The sequence below is a fragment of the Dioscorea cayenensis genome, chromosome 20 (assembly GCF_009730915.1).
Source record: "Dioscorea cayenensis subsp. rotundata cultivar TDr96_F1 chromosome 20, TDr96_F1_v2_PseudoChromosome.rev07_lg8_w22 25.fasta, whole genome shotgun sequence".
Classification (NCBI taxonomy): domain Eukaryota; kingdom Viridiplantae; phylum Streptophyta; class Magnoliopsida; order Dioscoreales; family Dioscoreaceae; genus Dioscorea; species Dioscorea cayenensis.
The window spans coordinates 32,456,826-32,479,818 of NC_052490.1; the positions used below are offsets into that span (position 1 = coordinate 32,456,826).

At 36.0% G+C, this 22,993-nt stretch overlaps 2 protein-coding genes across 6 annotated transcripts; both read left to right on the forward strand.

The window, feature by feature from the left end:
- The first annotated feature begins 318 nt into the window (after nucleotides 1–318).
- LOC120251894 lies at nucleotides 319–15,101 on the forward strand. Of its 4 annotated transcripts, none has more exons than XM_039260543.1 (17): nucleotides 319–768; nucleotides 1,424–4,123; nucleotides 5,940–6,411; nucleotides 6,894–7,122; nucleotides 7,436–7,600; nucleotides 8,990–9,262; nucleotides 9,356–9,601; nucleotides 10,211–10,600; nucleotides 10,745–12,103; nucleotides 12,257–12,313; nucleotides 12,442–12,870; nucleotides 13,181–13,404; nucleotides 13,524–13,657; nucleotides 13,757–14,014; nucleotides 14,100–14,278; nucleotides 14,368–14,516; nucleotides 14,628–15,101. In XM_039260543.1, exons 1-16 carry the CDS (start codon nucleotides 351–353, stop codon nucleotides 14,461–14,463), a joined length of 7,629 nt encoding a protein of 2,542 aa, XP_039116477.1. In that variant the 5' UTR covers nucleotides 319–350; the 3' UTR covers nucleotides 14,464–14,516; nucleotides 14,628–15,101. The 4 variants fall into 4 exon arrangements, with proteins under 4 accessions (XP_039116477.1, XP_039116480.1, XP_039116478.1 ...); XM_039260544.1 differs by having other exon boundaries at nucleotides 547–768; nucleotides 1,387–4,123; XM_039260545.1 differs by having other exon boundaries at nucleotides 547–768; nucleotides 1,444–4,123.
- A 1,026-nt stretch (nucleotides 15,102–16,127) lies between these two features.
- On the forward strand, nucleotides 16,128–22,860 carry LOC120251662. Of its 2 annotated transcripts, none has more exons than XM_039260264.1 (15): nucleotides 16,128–16,180; nucleotides 16,413–16,537; nucleotides 17,729–17,930; nucleotides 18,015–18,086; nucleotides 18,244–18,318; nucleotides 18,720–18,817; nucleotides 19,166–19,301; nucleotides 19,519–19,617; nucleotides 19,801–19,896; nucleotides 20,346–20,405; nucleotides 20,504–20,605; nucleotides 20,857–21,280; nucleotides 21,963–22,282; nucleotides 22,397–22,458; nucleotides 22,666–22,860. In XM_039260264.1, the coding sequence occupies exons 2-15, from the start codon at nucleotides 16,415–16,417 to the stop codon at nucleotides 22,837–22,839; spliced, it is 2,043 nt and encodes a 680-aa protein (XP_039116198.1). In that variant the 5' UTR covers nucleotides 16,128–16,180; nucleotides 16,413–16,414; the 3' UTR covers nucleotides 22,840–22,860. The 2 variants fall into 2 exon arrangements, with proteins under 2 accessions (XP_039116198.1, XP_039116199.1); XM_039260265.1 differs by having other exon boundaries at nucleotides 19,804–19,896.
- The last annotated feature ends 133 nt before the right edge of the window (nucleotides 22,861–22,993 follow it).

Here is a 22,993-nt window from a genome sequence, read left to right on the forward strand (position 1 = left end):
TTAAAAAAAAAAAACCGAAACAAACCCAAATACCAAATTATCAATAGAATTATTACCAAAGCAAACCAGAAAAAATTCGATAACAGAACCAAACTACTTATTCTTGGTTCGGGTTTGGTATTCGGTTGTTCCAAATAATGCTCACCCCTACCCTTATTTAACTAGTTATTTTTAAATTTAATTAAAAAAAAGTGTTATCAGCAAATATATACAGAATTTTATTAATTTATAATTATAAATATCATGAAGGGTATTTTAGTAATTTTAAACAGTAGTAGTATTCTTCCCATCACTCCGAGAAGCGCGAGATCTCTTCACTCGTTTCCCTCCGCGCCGAGAGAACCATCGCCATGGTGGAAGAAGCCGGACGAGGGCCGGCGCCGGCCACCACCCTCCCCAACGATCCCGATGAGATCGCTTCCCTCCTCCCGTTCCACCTCCTCCGATCCCAAATTCTCCCCCCTGCCCCCAATCGCCGGAAGTCCGCCGTGGATTGGCTCCCGGAGTTTGGCGGCGCCTCATGGGTCTCATACGGTGCATCTTCCCTGCTCGTTATCTCCCACTTCCCTAATCCTCTATACGAGCACGAGACTCTTGTTGGCTCGCTTTTGCAGCAGGTCATCGAGCCACCTCCTTCGGATGGCGGGGATGAGCTTGCGGACGTGAATGCTGTCAGGTGGTGTCCAGCACGCCCTTCGGTGGGGGAGATCGCGGCGGCGGCCGGAAATTTTATCCGGTTTTATTCACCGTGCACCGGGGACGATCCGAGTAAGAGATATCATCACATTGTTTATTTTTTATCAACGAAACATGAGAAATTTATGGCATTGAATGTTTACGAACGATTTATGGCTCAAGTTCCTTTTATCGAATCTGCGATATAAATCTTCCGTAGTTAAAAATTTGCATAAAAGACGTAAACTTGTTCAACATCCTTCCATTTACAATGTTTGTGGGCTTTGTTCGGTTGTCAAGATGTTTGTAAAGATGTATCATTGTCAAATGATGAAGTTCAATGATAATAGGGACATGAGATCCATAATTAGATTGGAAATGTAAACCACAAGAAATTGATAAGAGGAACATGAGATGAACTATACTTTGGAATAGCAAAATGACTTCTCATGTTCATACATATTTTCCAAACCATCTACTGCATAAATACAAATCTAGCAACCTGTTATATTATTGAATGCATGAATTCACTCTAACCCAGATGGACTTCATTTCATTGTTTTTTGTTTGTGTTTGTTTGTTTGTTTTGCATATATTTGTTCAAGTGCAATTTCGTGTATCTGTCAAATTTGTGTGATTGTTATTCTTTCAAATGTATGGCTTCTCTTTTTGAATATTTTAATTGAGGAGAACTTATAAACATCTTTCTAGGTTGATGTTAAAGTAACCAGACATCTGACAACTTCAGGTTCTTTCTGTTGGAGGCAGACTGCAGGAATTGTGCAGTCATTCACAGTAGAGGCCATTGAATGGACGGGATCAGGCGATGGCCTCATTGCAGCAGGTGTTTCTGTTGCCTTGTGGGTGAGAAAGAACATGTCGTGGGAAATGGCATGGAAATCCAGTTCAGATATTCCTCAAACTATGGTTTCTGCAACCTTGTTTGCTCAAGGACCCATAGCCACTGCTGCAAGTTCATCCAATTGCATGACAGCCACTGGAGCAGATGGAAAAAAGTCATCACCTATGTCTAGCAAGGAATGCTTATGTGTGTCAGTCTATCATAGGGATGAAAAATCTGGATTTACTAAGCTCCAATTATTTCAGCCTCAACCTGTATGTATGATTCAGTGGAGACCATCAAATGCAGCACAATCAGAAAAAAATATTTCACGCTCATGGAGGGATGTGCTTTTGACATGTTGTTTAGATGGCACAGTAAGATTGTGGAGTGAGATTGAAAATGGGAGAAATAAAAAATCGAGTAAGGATGCGCATGATAAAAAAACTCTTAAAAGAACATATCATGTTACTGCAGTAATTGAAATAAACCAGCATTTAAGGGGAACTATTGACATGGACATATATATTTCTTGGGCAACAGAATATGGAGGCATAGTTTGTGAAGTTGAAGGAGGTAATTATTGTTTGATATCAGAAACTTCTGAACATAATCATATTGGCAAATGTGAGTGGATTATTAGTGTGGGTCCTGGGTCAGCCTTGACTTTCTGGGCCATCCATTGTCTCGATGATTCAGCCCCGCTAAGATTTCCAAGGGTCACTTTGTGGAAGACACAGGAGTTGATGGAATTCAAAGGGTGCAAAAATTTCAATTCTGACCATTTGTATCTCAAAGATCGACCAGTTTTTGTAAACGCTGTTGCTTCAAGAATTCAGCCATATGGTCCACCAGTTCATTGCTCCTTGCTTCAGTTGTTACCAGATAATTCTTTCAGTTGGTTGCAGTTATATAATCCAATGTCAAATAGTAAAGAAGATGAATCGTCATGTCAGACTAGCATGGAGAAATGTCTTTCATGTGTTTCAGGTGGAGTTTTAAAACAAGATGGCCACACTGGGAAGATAGTGGAACTTGATGTGCATCCATGTTATTCTGAAATGGATCTTGCTGTCTCTTTAGATTGTAATGGTTCCCTCCTTTTCTGGTCCCTTTCAACTGTTTCTAGTTACACTTTCCGTGTGCCAGCAGCCATCCATCCATTAGGGAAAATTTTGGGAAAAATTATTCTCCATGATATATCATCGGTTACTAAATATTCTGCCGTAAGGTGGGCACCTTTAGTTTTGGGGGAGAACCACTTTCTTCTTCTAGCGCATGCTGATGGAATTGACTGTTTTGTGATTCAAGTATCTGAGAAAGAAGAGGCTCTCCTATGTCAGAAAATACTCTCGATTCCCTTTGGTGGGCTTGGTCGTGATGGTCCGCCTGACCACATTTTCACCACAACAATGACTTCTACCAATGGATGCTCTATTTTTCCAAATGGCTTCTTGCTATGTGGCATATGGATGGACAAATTTCAGGCTTTATCATGGAAAGTGGTCCTGCACTTGGAGGATCCATCTGGAAGCAACTGTAAATGTGATTCTGGTTCTGAGATGGTCTCTGATTTGAAGAGAAATGTAGTCCATTTTGCGGGAAAACAAGTATATGCAACTGCTGGCATGTGCTCATCATTTTTACCAGATCCTTATGATCATGACCAAGTCACCAGTGTTGCTGTCCTCCCACCTGATGTTCAAGCATTACCTGTCCAAAATCATGTCGCCTTTTCTACCGGTTCTGAGATGAATTCTTGCATGTACACTATGGCTACAGGATGCTCTGATGGCACGTTGAAATTGTGGAGAATATGTTATGGTGGAAACACTACAAATTCTAGAAGTGAGTTCCTTCCATGGGAGATTGTGGGTATGCTCAATGCTCATCAAGGCCCAGTAAGTGCAGTTTCTTTGTCTACTTGTGGTGGTAAAATTGCTACCATTGGCTTGGATGGACAAAGTAACAATAACCTTCATATATGGGAACCTGTGTGTCTGATAGGTGGTGGGAATTTTTTGCTGGAAGATGTCATATCCTTGACTGGGGCTGTCATTGCTTTGAATTGGATGACTACAGGGGATGGCCGGTTGCTCCTTGGAGTCTGTATGCTAAACACATTGTGTGTATATTCTGCAAAAAGATTAACCAAGAAAGATTTAGTGAAGTCAAAGGAGTCAAAAGATATGAACATATGGTTTTGTATTGCACAATCTCATGTTTACCCTGTGTGTCAAGACTTCTGTTGGGGACCTAAATTATCTCCTGTACTTGTTCATGAGAAGCATATATCTCTTTTCAGTCAGTGGTCATCCACAGCAGAAAACATACTTAATGAAGGTTGCTCTGCAACATTTGTCTGTAGAACAAACAAGAATTCACCTTTTGCTCTTTATACTGAAAAGGATATATGTATTGCCAATGAACCAATAGTTGCTAAGAGTAATCACAATGACAACCATGATGGCCAGAATTTAAAATTTGTGGGAAAACTGTATGATTTTGGTGCAAGCGGGTTATATAGTGTTCTTGATATTTCTGAGAGATTACATGGCTGTTTGGTGGCCTATCATCCTCAGGCACTCATGCACTTTCTGTACTCAGGTATGATAAAGCTGGGCAATATGCCACTTATTTTAAAATTGTTCTCAAGTGATATCATACTATTCAAAATATTTTTTCTTTTGATATATCAAATTTATCTTCCGGTTTATTTGGTGTAGATAAATAAACATTTAAAACAAAAGCACATTGTAGTCTTTTTATATATTGGGCTTGAAAATATTAATGTGGCATTTTCAGTAACCTTGTGCATGGCAATTTTTTTGTAAATAATATTTTCTTAAACCTATTGATTAGCAGAGTAGGGTTGTTTATCTACTTGGTATTGGTAGATGCAAAGTAAACATATCATCCGGGTTAAATTCATCTCAAAACCTTAAGCTAATAGGATGAGAGATTCTAGCTTATATATTCAATTCATATTTACCAAATTAACCGTTGTGGAACTATCAATTATTCCAATATGCCCCCTTGGTACGTGCTAGTCTATTTTAGCTAGGCACAAAGAAATCAAATAAATCAAGCTTTGATACTCTGTTAGATGAAAACTAAATATATTATCTGGGTTAGATTCAACCTAGGAGCTTAAGTTAATAGGATGAGAGTCCCAAATGTATATATGTAGATTTATATCTACCAAATTAACTAATGCGGGAGTATTAATTACTCTAATAGACATAATAGCTAAATCTGCCTATATTTTATCGTTTTCCTGTTTTAAACATTGATGTGTGTCTGACATTACCCTTAGAGCACTAGTACCCATTGTTCTATCCACTTTGGGTTTATATGGTTAATTATTGGAGTCCTTGCAACTATAATTCTCTGCTTTTGTCAATCATTGATTAGATAACATTTTACATCACCCACCTTGTTTGGCCACTCTATAAATGCGATATAATGTTGCATACTTCCCTTTTATTTTTTGCAACTGTTGTAAATGAGGTCCCATTGGTTTCATTTTCCAGCTTCCATGCTTATGTACACTTGATCATTGACTTCTTTATACTTTTTAACCCCTCATATTTTCACATCTTCATTTTCAATAGGCTGCAAGTTTTGGATTCAACAATAATTTGGCATAACTCAAAATATCAAATTTTAAAAAAAATCTAGAAAGTTTAGGTGAAATTTTCTGCATTTGTTTGGGTTTTTTTTTTTGAATAAAATAAATAATAATTATTTCTTTGGAAATTTTAAAAATTTAAAATTATATATATTAATATTTCCAAAATTTTGAGAGTATCAAAAAGTTCAAATTTGAGAGATTCAATGTTTTGCAGAGTAATTGGGCTTATAAAAATCATGGATTATGAGAAAGCTTTTCTCAATTTTAAAAATTATTTTGGTTGCTTTATTTGTCTCTGGTCTCACCTTCTTTCTTTTTGGAGCTTTTCAGATGTGGCTTAAGTTCAATTTTATCAATTATGTTCTCATTTGATTTCAGGGTCCATAAAGGGATGAGGTTTTAATATGTGAATGTCTTTAATTTGAACAGCCTTACAGTCAGGACCTGATTTCATTCTTTGTTACTCATAATTTTATGGGGGAGTAAGATTAGTATTATAAACTTATCAAGAGCCTTCATAGTTAACTCAAAGGGGACTTCAGTTTCTTCGAATATCTTTCTTTTAAGTTCTCCTAACTTGATAAAGTTAGATTTTGGCTTGTTGCTTCTTGAAAAGGAGATAGTGTACCAGTTGTTATTTGCTACTCCACTAAACCAAAAATTATCTTCTAAATAATTGTTTCGGCTTTACTATCTCCTAAATGATGTTTCTTAGGCTTAGGCTTATCTTAAGAGCATATGTCATCCAGGTAGAACATCTGAGTGCTTTATGAACTCAAATTTTTGTAGGAAATTGGAGGCATGTGCTTGCTATTCTGGGCCATCTCGTGGAATCTATCAAGTCTAACGAAGATTCTGCTGGTCCTCTGGAGATCGGTAAATCTAAATATCCTTCTCATAAGATTTTAGAAATTCAACTTTTAGCATACTTCCCGGAAACTGTTTTGACAAGTTTATCCGATAAAAAGCTTCAGTGGGGTCAAGACATCTCCTCTTCAATGTTGAGCTTTGAACCTCAAAGGAACTTGCTTCAGTTTGGAGAGTTTGATTCACTTACTAATGCTCCCAACAGTATTTTAACTCCTATTTCTGAAAAATCTGAAATAACTGGGCTCATTGACACTCTTGAGAAGACTTGCTATATTCCTGGTATAATTGACATTGAGAAAACTCAAATCCTGTCAATTGTTGATCTTGTGGGTGAAGTCAGTGGCGCAAGTGGTGGTTCTGTGTATCAAAGTCTTGATGAACCTGGCAGGAGGTACTTTGTTCGGAAACTTCCAACTGAAATCATGCTAAGATTTTTGCATTTACGTCTTTCAGATTTTACTTTAGTTTGCAGTAAACAGATGTTGGCTTTATCAACTTGTTTTGGATATTGAATTTTATTATAGCTACATTTTCATCATATTGTGAGTTTTGAACCAACGTTGCACTTTTTTGTGATCCTATCCATTATTTTCTGAAGTACTTGTGGATTTGTTTTCCGGTAATGGAGTCTTGATTATTATTTATTGCTTTCTGCATCTCATTGATTCTTAAATCCTTTTTGAGTTCCTTCAATAATATCTTCTGATTCACTTAGACATTAGTTGAGTTAATTGGAAATAAGAATTCACTCATTAATCTTTAGACAGGAGAGACGCATATCTTCTTTATAAATACCAAATGAAGATGGAGCAGCATGTAGTCATGAATTTATCAGTCACAATATTGATTATATTACTTTGCTTCTCTATGAAGGTTTTGGGTTGGAGTGCGATATCAGCATTTATACTTTCTCCGTAAATATGGAAGATCTGCTGCTGCAGAAGAGCTTGTTGTTGACTCTGCATTGGCCTCATGGGCCTTTCTGTCTGATTGCAAGGAGAATCTTTATGATTCTATTCTCTCTGCAGAACCATCATGGTTAGAAATGCGAAATATAGGAGTAGGATTTTGGTTCACAAATACTACACAACTACGAACAAAGGTAAATAAACATTTCCATCCTTATCCAAGGCTTCATATAGATAAGAAGAATGAAATTTATGTGTTAATTCTATTCGGTTTTCTGTAGGCTTTTCTGTCCTGTCTCATTGTTAAACCCCTGATATTATGCCTTTATGGTGGGGAGTGCTACATTGGCATATAATTTGAATGCAAATTCTATCTACTGACGGGACGTGGGAAAACTTATAACCTTTTTTATCTTGGGTTCTTTCCCCTTTAAGCTATTACATGAATCTATAATTGAGCATCCTTTCTATTCTCTTTTATTTAAATGATTAAATCTGAACTTGTAGATGGAGAAGCTCGCTCGGTCACAATATCTGAAAAAGAAGGATCCAAAAGATTGTGCGCTTTTGTACTTAGCCTTGAACAGGGTTCAAGTTTTAGCTGGTTTGTTCAAGATCAGCAGAGATGAGAAGGACAAATTGTTGGTTGCATTTCTTTCACGGAATTTCCAGGTATTGCAGCATTGATGAGTATATTTAAGTCATTGCTTACATCAATATGCAGATCCTTTTCTCCTTGTAGTTGGCTTAACCATTATAATCCATGGTTGTTATATTGTTTGTAAAAGAAGCGAATCAAATGTTATAGCTGGTTGTTGAATTTTGGGCTGGCAGTTAATTTTTTCCATTATGGGTTTCGAATTTGGGGAGAACTACGTCTGCAAAATTTCGTACTGTCTTAGGCCTACAAATTTCATAAACACTGCCCCTGCCTTCTTACCTCATGCATTTCCAATTTAGTTTATGAAGAACTCAGTAGAGGTAATTGTGCTTCTTGTAAAAGGATCACCTTAGCTAGTTAATTACTTCTATTACTTTTATGAGAGCTGGACTTATTTCCATTTTTCCTGTGGAAGAGGCTGGTTTTTTTGAGCCTTTTAAGCTATTTCTCACTATTAGAATATACTTTATTGGTCTATTTTGTTTCTAGTTTATATAGTTGGAATGTTATCTCATCCTAATTTGATTTTATATTAGTTTAATTATTTTTTTTTAATATATAAACAGCTTGTCTCCACTGATCGAAGTCTCTTAATGATGCTGATCGTATTCTTTGGAGAAATGATATGACTATTAGAATGTGAAAGCTTGATCTATATGTGGATTTTGGTCTTCTATTATAATATAATATTATCATGATTATCTTTCAGTGCAGCCTTTTTTTGTAATTTCTAAGAAGGCATGTCTTGTTCTTGGCTTCAATATCAGTTTGTTTGTTTTGTAAAATATATGATCATTATTAGTAAGTTCCACACATTTTTTATTCCTTTTGTCAAAAGACTAGTTCTTCATTCCCTTTTTCCCCTGAAATGCTTTGTGAAATATTTTTTAAGTCAAAAATCCTAACTATGAACCCTGATCTAGGTAAATTAATGTTGAAGGCTTAATTCTTTATTTACTTTGCAGTGCCTGATTTTTGTTCTTACATATTATGCATCATTAAGATTTAATGTTGAATTCAGTAAATTGACGTGAAGAAACCCTGCAAATTATAAAGTTAGCTCATGGAACACATCTAAAATGCTTATTTAATGAATATGGTTAAATTCAGGGATACTTGAATTTATCAATTTTTTCTATCAACTTCATTTATGTTTGTTTTGCTAGTGGGCAGTTGTGGTAAGAAGGCAAGAAGGCAAGAATTTTACTCTCAGCATTGATCTGTCACTCTTTTGTTCATGAACAAAACTTATGTGGAAGCTCACAATATATTCAATGTTTTTCTTGGAAATTGTTTTATCACTTAAAAGATGTCATTTACCTTTTGCTTATTGTGTTGCAGTACATTTGCCATTTTGTTTTGAATGCACATTATGATTTCATGTATCTACAACTATTCAGGAAGAAAAAAACAAAGCAGCTGCCTTAAAGAATGCCTACGTTTTAATGGGAAGGCATCAACTAGAACTTGCTATTGCTTTTTTCTTGTTGGGAGGTGATCCTTCTTCTGCAGTTACAGTCTGTGCAAAAAACCTTGGCGATGAACAACTTGCCCTTGTAATTTGCCGGCTTATTCAGGGGATTGGCGGGCCACTGGAGCACCAACTTATATCAAATTTTCTGCTACCTTCTGCAATAGAAAAAGGGGATTACTGGCTTTCGAGCATGTTTGAAGTGAGCCTTGTTTTATCCTTATTGCTCTTACTAATCATTTTGAGTGTTTTTCTTCATTCCATTCAATTGAAGTGTATGATTTTGGTTTTGCAGTGCATGTTGGGGAATTATTCTCAATGCATGAATAATTTAATCAATTGTCAAATGGGGCCTACGACCAGTAAACCCCCTACTTCCGCCAATAAGGCTGTTTTTTTAGATCCAAGTATTGGCCGCTATTGTGCGATTTTAGCTACCAAAAATAGTTTGAAAAATTCAATTGGTGACTACTTGGCTATAACGCTGTCCAAATTAGCAATGGTGATGGTTTCGATTGCCTTGAAGAGATGTGGACTACCTGTAAGTTCATTTTAGGCCTTTTCTGTTATAACTAATATTTTTTTCTATCTATGAATGACACTTATTATTGTCATTTGCATGTTACTAAATTGTACATGTGTAGTTTTTTTTTTTCAGATATGGGGTCATTTGATTTTCTATCACAATTTGGATTTTCAATATCAACTGGATGGATATCCCGACCCTTTTATTTTAACATGATGCATTGTTTTATATAATTTTATCAAAAAAGAAAATCAACTAGATATTATATATAATATATATATATATATATATTTTTTTTTTTTCTTATCAATCTCAATGTCTGTGGTTAATCCACAATATATATATATATATATATGTCAAATGGATATTCTATATAATTGTCTTATCCACTCTGCAAAATGTTGTGAACGTTCTTATATATTGATTAGAACATGAAGGGTCTGATTGTAAGCTGTAGCATGAAAAGTTCTAACAAGCACCACTGATGGATAAGTTTGACATATCCTTCTTTTGAACATGGCATCTTATGTGATAGGATGCACATTATAATATATTCTAATTTTGCTTCATATATGTTTCAAGTTGTTGGCAATCAAATCTAACTGTAATATTTTTTCTTCCTAGTTTGAAGCGCTTGAATGTTTGGCTTCCTCTTTTGGCATAGAGGGTAAAGATAAGATAAACTTACCAGGCACTGGAAGTCAAAATATTTTCCATGGATTACTGAATTCATTCTTGAGTAATGGAGCTTGCAACTGGCTGCTGGGAGACGTGGCTTGTCATCTAGAGTCAAATGCTAAATTAAGTATTGCATTGCAGTATATCACAATGTTGCTGTATGATCATCTAAACTCCCCATCCACTGATTTAGTACCGTCAGAAAAATTGACCATTCATGGGTGTGATATTCAGAAAGAGGAACTCCAGATAAGGAAATTCAAAGATAAGCTGAACATGGTGATGTCAACATTTGAACAGAAATATTCACTGAATCCAGTTGACTTGAGTAACAAGGTATGAAATGCAGTTTCAAAACCCTTACAATTTTTTGCCCATTCTGCTTCCAATAATTCACTTTGTTATTTATTTTGGAAATCTCTTGTTTCTGTTTCCTTTAATTTTTTTCTGACTTGGTGTCATCACTTTTCTTCCTTGCAGGTATTAATACTGTCTTGCAATAAGGAACATCTATATTCTGGTTATTTGTTTTTAGAGAGCTATATTTTTGGAGGGCGGAAAACCGATTGCTATGGCCCTGATGGTTTTACTTTAAATTCCTATCTGCCAAGGATGCTTTTAAAATCAAGCAAAGAAATCTCATATTTGGTAGCTAGATATGTGGTCTTCTGCGGTTTGACTGATTCAACTCTGAAATTGAATTTTAGTAATAGTGTCGACTTTAGAAAGAATTACTACAGTCAGTTTTATCCAGTCAATTTTTGCCTGCAGAATTTGCTCTATTCATTGAGCACTTTTAGATCAGTTTTCAAACTTTACAATGGTGGTATTCTTGATGAAGTTCTGACTTCTAGAGCGTTAGTTGTTCTAGATTTTTATGAATGTTGTGTGCATATTGCTTTTGCTTGGATTAAGAGGGACGTAAAAGATCTAATTCTGATATTCAGATCAATTTTAAATTTGTCTGCAAACAACCAGTCATCATTTGGAGTTACTGCCAGTGAGTTGATGAAAATTTTACGTCAGACCTCAGAGTCGAGGGTTCATGACATGCCAAGGGATGATATCTGCAATATTCCAGATTCTAAATGTGAAGAAAATAATCTAAAACAAATTGATTCACGAATAGGATTTATATCAGAAGATGATAGATGGCAGCTAATAGGGGCTTGTTTATGGCTGTATGTAGTTACTTTTGCCAAGCATCACTTGACTAATTCCTCGGTGACTGAAATGCATGATGGTGAGAATACCATGGTAAATATTTTCCCCTTTTTCAGTGCGAAGATGGTAATAACCTCTCTGGAATATATTTTTTCTTCTTTGAGCAAGCAATTTACGGCATTACTTAGGCAGAAAGCATTAAAAGGCTTGCCTGTATCTTCTCTTCCTTGGTTGTATGAATCTGGTCAGTCTCAACCCAGATCTGCGTGCCATAATTCTAGTCAGAGAGTTGGCAGATTGCAACTGACTGGAAATGAGGACATTGAATCCTTGCTAGATTTACTTTGTGAAATTTCTCTTAATCCTGAGGATCTTGTTACTTACCTTTTGAACGACAGACTTAATTGCTTTCCTTCTCACAAGGCGAAGTGTACTGTCTGGCAAGATGGTTATAAAGATTTCCTGGTTGATCGAGCCACCTCTGAGAATCGTAAAACTGAAACTCAAGTAAGCAATGAGATTTCTAAAAATGAGTTTAGATTACCTACTCAGAATAGTGTCTTCAAAACCAATGACCCTCTTGAGGCCAAAAGAACAGATTCAACTCTCCAAGAATATACCATTTCTTTCCACAGTCCGAAGGATGTGTTTAAGAGAAATGGAGAACTAATTGAGGTATTCCCCTTTTTTATATAAATTGTTCTTGTATACAAAATTAACAGTATGGGATCTGTTTATTAGGACTCTTTCTGTCAACTTCACATGTTGAGAGGAATTTCATTTGGATGGTCTAATTAACTATGCTCTTTAATTCTTTTACGTATGCAGTCTATTTGTTTTAACTCGGTTGATGAACAACAAGTTGCACTTGCAAGTAACCGCAAGGTACACTATTTGTTCTCCAAATCAACGACATCCTCCTCAGTCGACTTTGCAGAAACATCTCTTATTCACCTTTGCTTTGTTAATGTGGTATATTTTAGCTTGATCATAGTCCATTGCTTTTTCTCTAGGGACTTCTTTTCTTCAATTGGAATATGGAGGAATCGTTTCATGAGAAACAAGACTATATCTGGTCAGAGTCAGATTGGCCCAAAAGTGGATGGGCAGGGTGTGAATCTACTCCAATTCCTACGTTTGTTTCAACAGGCATTGGTCTTGGAGGCAAAAAAGGGTTACACCTTGGGTTGGGTGGAGCAACAACTGGGCATGGTTCTTTGGCAAGACCAGGAAGGGACTTGACAGGCGGAGGGGCATTTGGCATTCCAGGTTATGCTGGAATTGGGGCCTCAGGCTTAGGTTGGGGTGAACAAGAGGATGTCACAGATTATGTAGATCCACCAGCAACGGTTGAGAACATTAGATCATGTGCCTTGACAAGTCATCCTTCAAAGCCTTTCCTTTTAGTTGGTTCTAGCAACACCCATGTTTACCTTTGGGAGGTAAGTAAACTATTTTGATTATCATGCTTTTTTTTTACGAATTGGTTCAGTTTTGTATAATCCCTAAGATGATTAAACATGTGGCTATCAACCTGAGAGCTGTATCTTCATAATTAGAGATTCTTATTGTAATAAGTAGTCTGCAGTGTTTGTTATGATCAACTATTAACTGCTACATTACAGAGCTTACCACTTGGGTTTGTAGTCTGTTATCACACTTGCTAAGTTCTCATTTTTATGTCATGATTTACTACTTTCAAGGATATGAAGTAGACACTACTTGATTTTCCAGTGATGCTGTATTTTGCAGTTTGGCAAGGACAGAGCTTTGGCTACCTATGGGGTCCTTCCTGCTGCTAATGTTCCTCCACCATATGCATTAGCATCAATCTCTGCTTTGAAATTTGACCATTGTGGCCACCGTTTTGTTACTGCTGCATTAGATGGAACTGTATGCACATGGCAACTCGAGGTTGGAGGAAGAAGCAATGTCCACCCTACCGAGTCATCTCTCTGCTTTAGTAATCACGCGTCGTAAGTAATTTGTTTTGATCTAGGCTTTATACTTATCTCCTCACTCCTGAACTCTTATTTCTTGCAAATTATGTTTTTGCTTATTATTTTAATGTCAACTTACCATAATATGATTTCAGGGATGTTGCGTATTTGGGAACAAGTGGTTCAGTTGTGGCAGCCACTGGATATAGTTCAAATTGTCTTAATGTTGTTGTATGGGATACATTGGCTCCACCTTCAACATCTCAAGTTTCTCTTGCCTGTCATGAAGGTGCCGTGATATATATCACATGTTGATGCATCTGACTTTTTTTTAAGCATTTAATTTTTGTTTCGAAGAAAAACATTTCAACAATGAATTCATCTGCAGGTGGTGCTCGTTCTCTCTCTGTCTTTGGCAGTGACATTGGGAGTGGCTCTGTTACGCCATTGATAGTCACAGGCGGAAAAGGTGGTGACGTGGGTCTTCATGACTTCCGTTACATTGCAACTGGAAAGTCCAAGCGACATCGGCAATCGGGTGATCAGGACCTAAAGTCTTCCTCTATACAAAATAATAACACTGAGACTTTAAAGCATGGTGAAAATGCAAATGGGATGCTTTGGTACATACCGAAAGCTCATTCAGGTATGTCCTTCCTGTGGTGTGTACATATATCTAATTGTTTTCTTTAATATATTTTCTGAAATTTATTTATTTTTCCTGTTTAAAGGAAGTGTTACTACAATATCAACCATCCCGCATACTAGTTTGTTTTTAACTGGTAGTAAAGATGGTGATGTCAAGCTTTGGGACGCTAAAAAGTCACAGTTGGTTTTCCATTGGCCAAAACTCCATGATAAGCACACTTTTCTTCAACCAAACTCTAGGGGCTTCGCTGGCGTTGTCAGGGTATTCTACTTAAGATGAAATATATATAAATTCTGAAAACTTAGTTATGTTATTGTCATTCATCCATTTTCTCAATTTTCACATTGCAGGCTGGGGTAACAAATATCCAGGTTCTTTCTAATGGTTTCCTATCATGCGGCGGAGATGGTTCAGTGAAACTGGTGCAACTTAGACAAACATCTTGACATGAATAGCTATCATATTGGTCAGTGTTTCAATATTACTGAAACTTCAACCAGTAAGTGACCCGCGTATTCATAAGATCTTGTGGGTTTTCATCTGAGCATTAACATTGTGTTTTTTATCGCCTTTCTAACCGTGAAGACCATCTCTGTTCCCTTTCCGGCAGAGTTATTTCTCGGAAGACTTTGAGGATTTCACGCAGAATATAAGCCAAGAAACTATCCAACCATATCAATGATGCAGGGAATGCCTTCAATTAAGTAATCCCTTTATTTTCTGCGCTTAAAGAAATTCGAATGCCGAGAAAATCTGATGTCAAACACCTGTTGATCAAGTGAAGAATGATTAAAACCACTCTAAGCAGCAGCACCAGAAGACCTTCAGATTGTTCTCTTTGTTCTTTCTTTCAGAAGTCCAATTTTCTGTCGTCTGTTTGCGTATTCTTTGCTTTTATGGCTTTGTCTGCGGACTGTTGTTATGAAAACCACACAAAACTATTGTACAGGCATAAAGCTAATAACTCTGCTGTCTTTACAAGATTATATAGTTTTCTGTCTGTTTTCATTGTAATATTATATAATTGGTATGCGTAAGGGTGACATTCATTCTATAAATTTCAGTATTACTGCAATGAGAATCATGTGACTTTTGTAATTTTAAATCTTATATTTCTCTTCCTGCCTTTTGTATATTTTTTCTCATCATTATTATAGTTAATGGGAATTTTATACATATATATTTATATTATTAATAGTTTATAATAAAGAAGTTATGTTTTATGAAAAATGCCTCAATGTTAGCCAGGTCAACCCAACCCATCCGATGGGTCACCTTACCCACGAGTATGTGAATGCTCGGTAAATTTATGGATAATGTATTACTTGGCCTGTATCCCTGCAGGTATCCTGTGGGTGCCTCTGTAGTCTCTAAGTATGAATCTTAACTTTTTATTTTTTTTTAATAAAATAAACACGTTATTTATATTATTCATCGACAACCGGGTATTTTTGGTACCATTGCATTTAGCGTGTTTTAATTTTCACATACCCACGAGGACTAATCTTTAAAGAATAATTACTTGCTCGTTTTACCTACATTTTTACAAGTAAATAAAAGATTACCCAACCCGTTTGTTTCAAACAAGTACCCATGGGTTTACAAGTGCAAGCTTAAATTACTAGTTCTATACTGAGGTGACACATGAACAACTTTGTTAAAAATAATAATTATTTATTTACTATATAAAGTTGAAAAAGGAAATCATTTTGAAGTATAAGCTTCACAAATTTATTCGCTTTATTATCTTTATAGATTCACATAAATGTGCCATAAGCATGCTACACTAGCTATAATTTAAAAGAATCAGTCAAAATAAACAATTTTGAATGAATGATAACATTGAATGCAAAAGAAATAGGAAAAAAAAATAAATAAATAACGAATAAAATGAAAGACGGCGCAACATTCACCGGCTCTAACATGGACCTTCGATTCCTTTCTCTCAGTTGCCGGACGGCTCAGATTGATTGAGTGCGATGAACGGTTTAGATTGAAGCCGTGCTAACATCTACCGGCTTTAATTTGCTAATCATCTCTCACAAACAACGAATGGTCATGATTAAAACCCGCGCGAGTTCGTCAAAGTTTATATGAAAAGCATTTCGAAGAAAAAAGCGCGGGCTGTTTGAAATCGCCGTCCAGACTCCGAGCACGAATTTGGTACGATCTCACGATTCTTGCTCATTTTCTTGAGATTATTCGTGAATTCATTCGATTCTCTTGTTTTGGATCGATTTCTTGACTCTGGAATTTGGTGTTTGTGATCAATGCCCTGACAATTCTTTGCCTTGTTTCGTTTCTCTTGTTGTTGATGGTCTCTGTGGTTGTTTTGGTTTTATTGAATTCAAATTGGTTGAAATCACTGTTTCTGTGGATGGAATTTGTGAGTTAGATATGAATTGTGGCACAAATATGCCGATTGTGAAGAGATGGGTAGTGACCTACACGAAGCATTTGAAGCAGAAGAGAAAGGTGTATCAAGATGGGGTTTTGGAGCTCTATGGCTCGGGTAAGAAGGTGAGATCTTGTATTATTTTGAATGATCTTCAATAAAATTGTTGTCTTGATATGCTTGTTGATATGTTCTCTGATGAATAGAAAGAGATATTTTTCACGAAAGAAATGAATTTTGTGAATTTTTTTAATGGGAAATCTTGGAGCTATTTCATATTAGCGATTGATATTTAGAGTAAACATTTCTTGTCTCTGTTATGCTAGGGTTTTTTTTTTTTCTTTTCTTTCTGTTTTAGGGTTGGAACAATTCTTGACTTGCATGGTTTTTTTGTGCTTTGCAAGTCAGCGAGAGCCCGTTGGTTCGTGGTAATGATATATTCTGCGTAACGAGATTCACGTGGTAATAAAATTGGGAATGTTATATGCCCGGGGAATGTTGTGGTAATTCATGATAACCATGTTTGGTTGGAAACTCATGTTACATAGTAATAAACTTGGTAATATTCTAAATTTCCTAAAATACCCTTGTGTCTACTATTTTATGCAAGTTTAAATTTAAAAATAAAAATAAAAATTTTTGGATAAAAATTAAATTTTTTTGAAGCTAAACATATTCCAAAAAAATAATGTTATTTAAATTTAATCTTTTTATCCAACAAATAAAAGTATGAAAAATTATTATATTTAAACAAAGGGCATATTTGTCCAAAAATATTTCGATTACCACTCACTTGGTAATCCAACATAGCCATCTATTTTGGTGGTAATGGGATTACCAAGTTTCTTAGTAATCTTTTCGAGGTAGTAATCACGATTCCAGTCGATATTACTAGCATCGATAATCCAAAGCGTGGTAATGTGAAAAGATTACCACGTAACAGGAGGTAATGTTTGCACATTACCGCCAACCAAACGGCCCCTAAAGAATAAGTTGTCCTGTGATGAAGCACTACTTTGTTTATCACATGAACTGATTCCAGTATATCACCTATATCAGAGTTAATTTTTAAGAAGTTATGTCCAGCACTCTTTGTGAAGATCTCCCCACATGCCATCCAGCTTATTAGGTAGCATGCCTCACCTAGTTACGGATCAAATTCAGGTTGAAGATTGCCCATGGCCTTATGGTTAATATCTCAAAAAAGACAAGAAGTCAACTTCCAAGTTCTGCTCTGCAGACAATTTCACTTTGTTTGGGGTATTAGAAATTATGATGATGCTTTTATCATTGGTAACTTGTTTTTATAATTTCAGGCGTTGTTGTATGATGACTGCGAGAAGCTAATAGATAGCAAGTTTTTAAAAAATGACGACGTGATTGAATGTGGGCGGACAGTAACCTTGGAAGCTCATCTTGTTGATATTGGGGTTCTTGAAGAAAGCCGCGCCCCCTTGGCTGATATAAATGTTACAGGTGTCAGATCAACTGAAAGACACGGGGCTGGACCTCAAAAGGGTAAACAAATATCTTTCACATGAAGTGAAAATTTGGTGTTTTTAAAGATTATTTTTAGTCTTCATTCAATGCTTCTATCCTTAGAGAGAAAGAAAGGCATGTTGCACCGCAGACTGCCACAAAACCATTCAAATGCTACAAACATGAATGAAGGAGGTTAGTAAATTTGTTATTATTGCACACTCCTCTTTCTTATTCTTGATGTTACTTGGCACTTGATTTTTCCGTCTCATTGGTTGGCACTTTGATCATATGTTTTATCATGCATGAAAAATCTAGACCTCAGAGAATAAATAATTTTATTTTGCTCCAGTAACTCAGAAGATGCAACTTGAGAACTTTGGAAAGCCACAAAGTCTATTAAATGCCTCAGGGACCACTGTGAAAGGTTAATACATTAACTATAATTCTCTTTTTATTTTATTTTTCTTTTTTCCTAAAAGCATCACCAGTTATTCTAGCAACGTGACCTATATTAATTAAGTACAATAATTAAATTGCTAGAGGGCTCAAAGACGTTATTCTCTCCTAGAATAACACAGTCAAGTGAATTTGAGATCTGCGAGTTTAGAGAAATTGTGAAATGATCTTCGTCCAAAATTTTTTTAAAAGAATAACAAAATTCTCACAAGATTACCTCACATTATTGGCATGATTATCAAATAAAGCAATTATTTTCTACCCTTCACAACTCTCCTTATCTTTGTATGCTTTGACTTTCGATAGCTTGGACAGATGTGACTTACTGATTCATTTTTTTTCCTCAAAATTGCCTGTGAGCTTGTGCAGAATGGAATGCCTTATACACTACTCAAATTACTCAGAAGGCAAAGAAATTTCACGATGGCTTCTTGCGGCTTTCAGTTTGTGGTTCATATATGGACCAGGTTTGTCTTTCTTTGCTTTATTGTGTGACCTCTCAAAATGTTCTCATTTTTGTCCATCTGAAGATTCAGAATATCTACCAATATCATTTTCAGTATCCATTTCTTATGGGAAGTGGTCACTTATTTTTTTGATGGCCTATGCATGCCAATAACATGATACATTGCAAGTATGTGACAAAGACTTGTCTCTTCAAACTCTATTATAGTGTGTGAGTTTCTATGGGGAATATAGCCTGCAGTGAAAGCGAGATGTGTTACATTTGATAATATATGAATAAAAACCTGTTGGGATCAATTTAAATTCTGTTAGCTGTTAGTTTCTCACTAATGGATTTCATAAGTTTTCAGGTTACTTTATTAAATGAAGAAGGGGTTGTTCTCGGCAGCAAGTATGTTAAGTCTTCAGAATTCATTGAGACCGGGAAGACATTTGAGTTGCCGAATTATCTGGTTGAGATTTTTGAGCTGAGGACTGTTGAGGGAGGTAAAACTAATCCAGAAATTTAAATATAATTCATCTTTTAGGTTCAATTGCCAAATTTCATGATATATTTCGTTTGTTATTTTCACAATTTTTTTAGAGGGTCGGTGACTGAATGAGCGATAATTTTGTTTGAAATTAAATACTTTTTTTTTTTTTTTCCAATATGTCTGCTGCCCATTTGTTTTAACTGTCATTTTTCTCATCAATCTATCTGTAGAAATCAGGAAGGCCACTCCAGAAAAAGAAGCAAATTCTGGCTGCTTAAACAATAGCAACTTTATAAGTGCAAGACTAGTGATCAATAACAAGCATTCAGGTGATGGCTCTTCCATTCTTGTCTTCTTATGAAATTTCATGATCGTGCATGATATCCATCCCTTAGATGGTAATCTTCATATTGATGAATGTATACTATGACATATTTTTATGCATTCTCCTTTTTGGTTTATTGTATCTAAAAGTTTCTTGTGTATATCTTAACGCGCTTGTGATCAACTAGGAGATATTTCAAAGGGTCCGTCCAGTCAAGTTTCATGTTCTAGCAGCTCAAGTTTTGGAAAACTCAAGAATAGAAGTATCATGGCCACATCAGATGGTTAGTCTCATTTTAATTGCTATCATTAAGGATGATATATTTGAGAGCATTCTTGTTCAACAAAAATGCTTGGGCATAAGTTTGGTAGGCTCTCCAACATTATACGAGTGTCATGGGTATATATATTCGGAAAAAGGGACTGTAACTTTCTAACTATCCAGCATGATCTTAATACTTAAGGATCTGTTGTGTTGATGTCATAATGGAAAGACGAAGTAGTATGAGGTTGCTCTGTGAATTTAGCTTTTGCTTGTATTTTAGCTGTGTTAACTATGCTGAGATTACTGTTCAATTTAAAGATAGATCCGTTTGGTTTAGATTAATGGTGGTTACTCTTCTGGAGGATTCTGCTACTAAATATTTTTTCACCCAATTATTTACTAACATATTTCTTGCTCGTATTTTTTATTTTTATTGAAGGTTATGACTGATATTTTATCAATGTACAGTAGACGACAAGAAGGTTCTCTTCCATTACAAGGTTACTGTCCCCAGCTCCCTAGCTACTGGCAAGTTTACAAAGACTAATGATTTCCTTAGTTTTTTCTGCCATTTCATATGCAATTATTGTATAGTTATTCCGATGATTTTGTTGGTCTATATCTAGTGGATCTTCCGGAAGGTACCCAACGGGAAGTTACAGATACTGGCACCACAAGCCATGGAGAGATCATGAGCAGGACAGAAATTAATAAGTCATTGCGAGATGGTTTGCCTCTGTCTTTTATGTTGAAGTGATGATATCAATCTATACTATTGCATGATTCCTTTGTTGTTTTTTATCATTGATGGTTTCTGACGGCTGAAATTTAAAAGGGTGTGCATTTTGGAGATCTAGCTGTGAATATTTACTTTATTTGTGCAAGTACAAAAGTAAAAGCAAAATGAAGCAAATGTTGTTTAAAAATTTTGTGACTTGCTTTTTTTTAATATTATTTTACTTTTCTCGTTCTTCCCCAGCCTGCCAGATCTTGACCACAGTTAGAAAGCCAGTTTCTGAGAGCAATAATGTCCACGAAAAACTGTCTAAAGAGCTGGTTCAGCCAGCACAATCTTTGAAGGATGCTGGCAGAATTCTGCAAATAGGGCAGGTTCATTCTACTTCCATCTTTAATCACTTGGATGTGCAGAGCAAGGGCATGATTCTGGAGGATAACTTTCAAGAGGAACGACAACTGATTGAACCAGCAAAAGATAATTCTAAAGCAGATTCCTGTGAACTTAGTGCAGGCAATCATATTCAATGTGGTTATTCTAGAAAATCGTTAGATTCCAGTGCTTCTGAGGACTTTTCAAATTCAGGCATTACTAGTGGAATGAGCACCAACTATGGAGAGAAATCAACATTACATAATTCGCATTACTCAGTCCACATATTATCTGGGTATGGATCATTGCTTCATTTTTATTTGATTCGATTGGATAAATTTAGTATGCAGTAGGTAGTAGGTTCGCACATTATGTTTTTTCACCTGAATTATGAAAAGCCTCGAACAGTTTTGAATGATAAAAATTTAGGAGAACCTTGGCAAGTTAATGTGCTTGAAGCTTATTAGTGATTGCTTCTAGAGGGTATATTTATTCCAACTATTCCTTCGCTTCTTTATTTCTGTGGACTTGAAGTCATGCCTCAGCAGCCGGCAGAAAATTGAATATATTCATTAATCTGTATGATGTCCAACTAAAATTCTGTCGTCTTGGTTGAGTCAATTACTGCAAACATAATTTCGCCACCTGCAATAAGGATATGCGGCATATTCCTCATTTTGATGCAGTTGTGGGCCTTCTGGTTCTCATCCCTTTGTAACACTCTTTTCAGCAAAGAACTGGCTCAAGGAAAGCTCCGAGATCAACAAATGGTCGTCAGGCATTGAGAATTTTTGTGAACTTGACGCTGGCAAAAAGAACAACATAATTATTGATGCAATGGCCAAATTCTCATATGATCAATGCATTAATACTTCATCCATATTCTGTGATCGGAATTTATTGTTGACTTGGCAAAATATATAACTATGTCAAAATTTATCATGTATTTCCATATTAATTGATTCTATTGCGCGCAGGCCGTTAACATCTGAAACGTCAGCAGATGAATTAAATGTGGGGTGCTCTGTGAAATCTTCTGAAGGAAGAGTAACTTCAGCTTCCATCCGTGGGGAAACAAATGCTCATGCCAGCAGTCTACCTGTACTGAGTCACACAGCTACACCAGGTACATCTTTCTCAGGTGAAGGACTGTTTTGGCACATTGTTTCCAGCACAAATGAAACCGTTCCCTTTGCAACATCTGCAAGTTCTACGCTTGTAGAGCAACAACTTCCAGATTCTTCTAGAAACATTCTGAAGGAAACTTTTGCTGATATTGAAACCAGTGCTACTTCTGGTAAATGTTCTTTCTGGTTTGCTTTTGCTTTTTCTGATGCTGAACTTTGCAAATATCTATTATCCATGGGTGTAGAATCTTAATCAAGAGATTGATACAGTAGTTATTTAACAGGATTGAAGGGTGATATTTTACAAAGTGGTGGTGGCAACCAGAATAATGATAAATTTGCTCAGGTTGGATATTTTTTCCTTTCTACATAGAAATTGAATTGCACCATCAGTAACCTAATAGAAAATAGCTTCCCTGCATTCTGTAATTTCTTATAAATCTGCTTTACAACGGAAACTAGGTAATTTTTCCAATAATCAGGCCATGTAAGCTACACACATTGGTATCATGATAAAATGTAGATAGCGTATAACTTTGAAACATTCATGCAGACTCCTGCCACGAGCACTAAAGAGGGGGAAATATGTGAGAGTGCTTCAGTTGCATCAAGACCCACTTGTGCAGCCATAGAAAGCGACAAGAAATACAAGGACTCTGAGTTTGAGTCATTATCAACAAAGTGCCATACTGCGGAGGACTTTCCTACTTTTGATTTGGGTTTTTAACATCATATTAGAAGTTCAGAACCATCTTTTGATGAAAAGATTCAAATTAGTAATGGAAGAACATTGCCAGGTTAAAGCTCGCCGAAACACGTTATACTAGCGAAGCCTTTCCACGTGCTCAAACTAGAAGCTGTCATATAAAAACAGGACAACT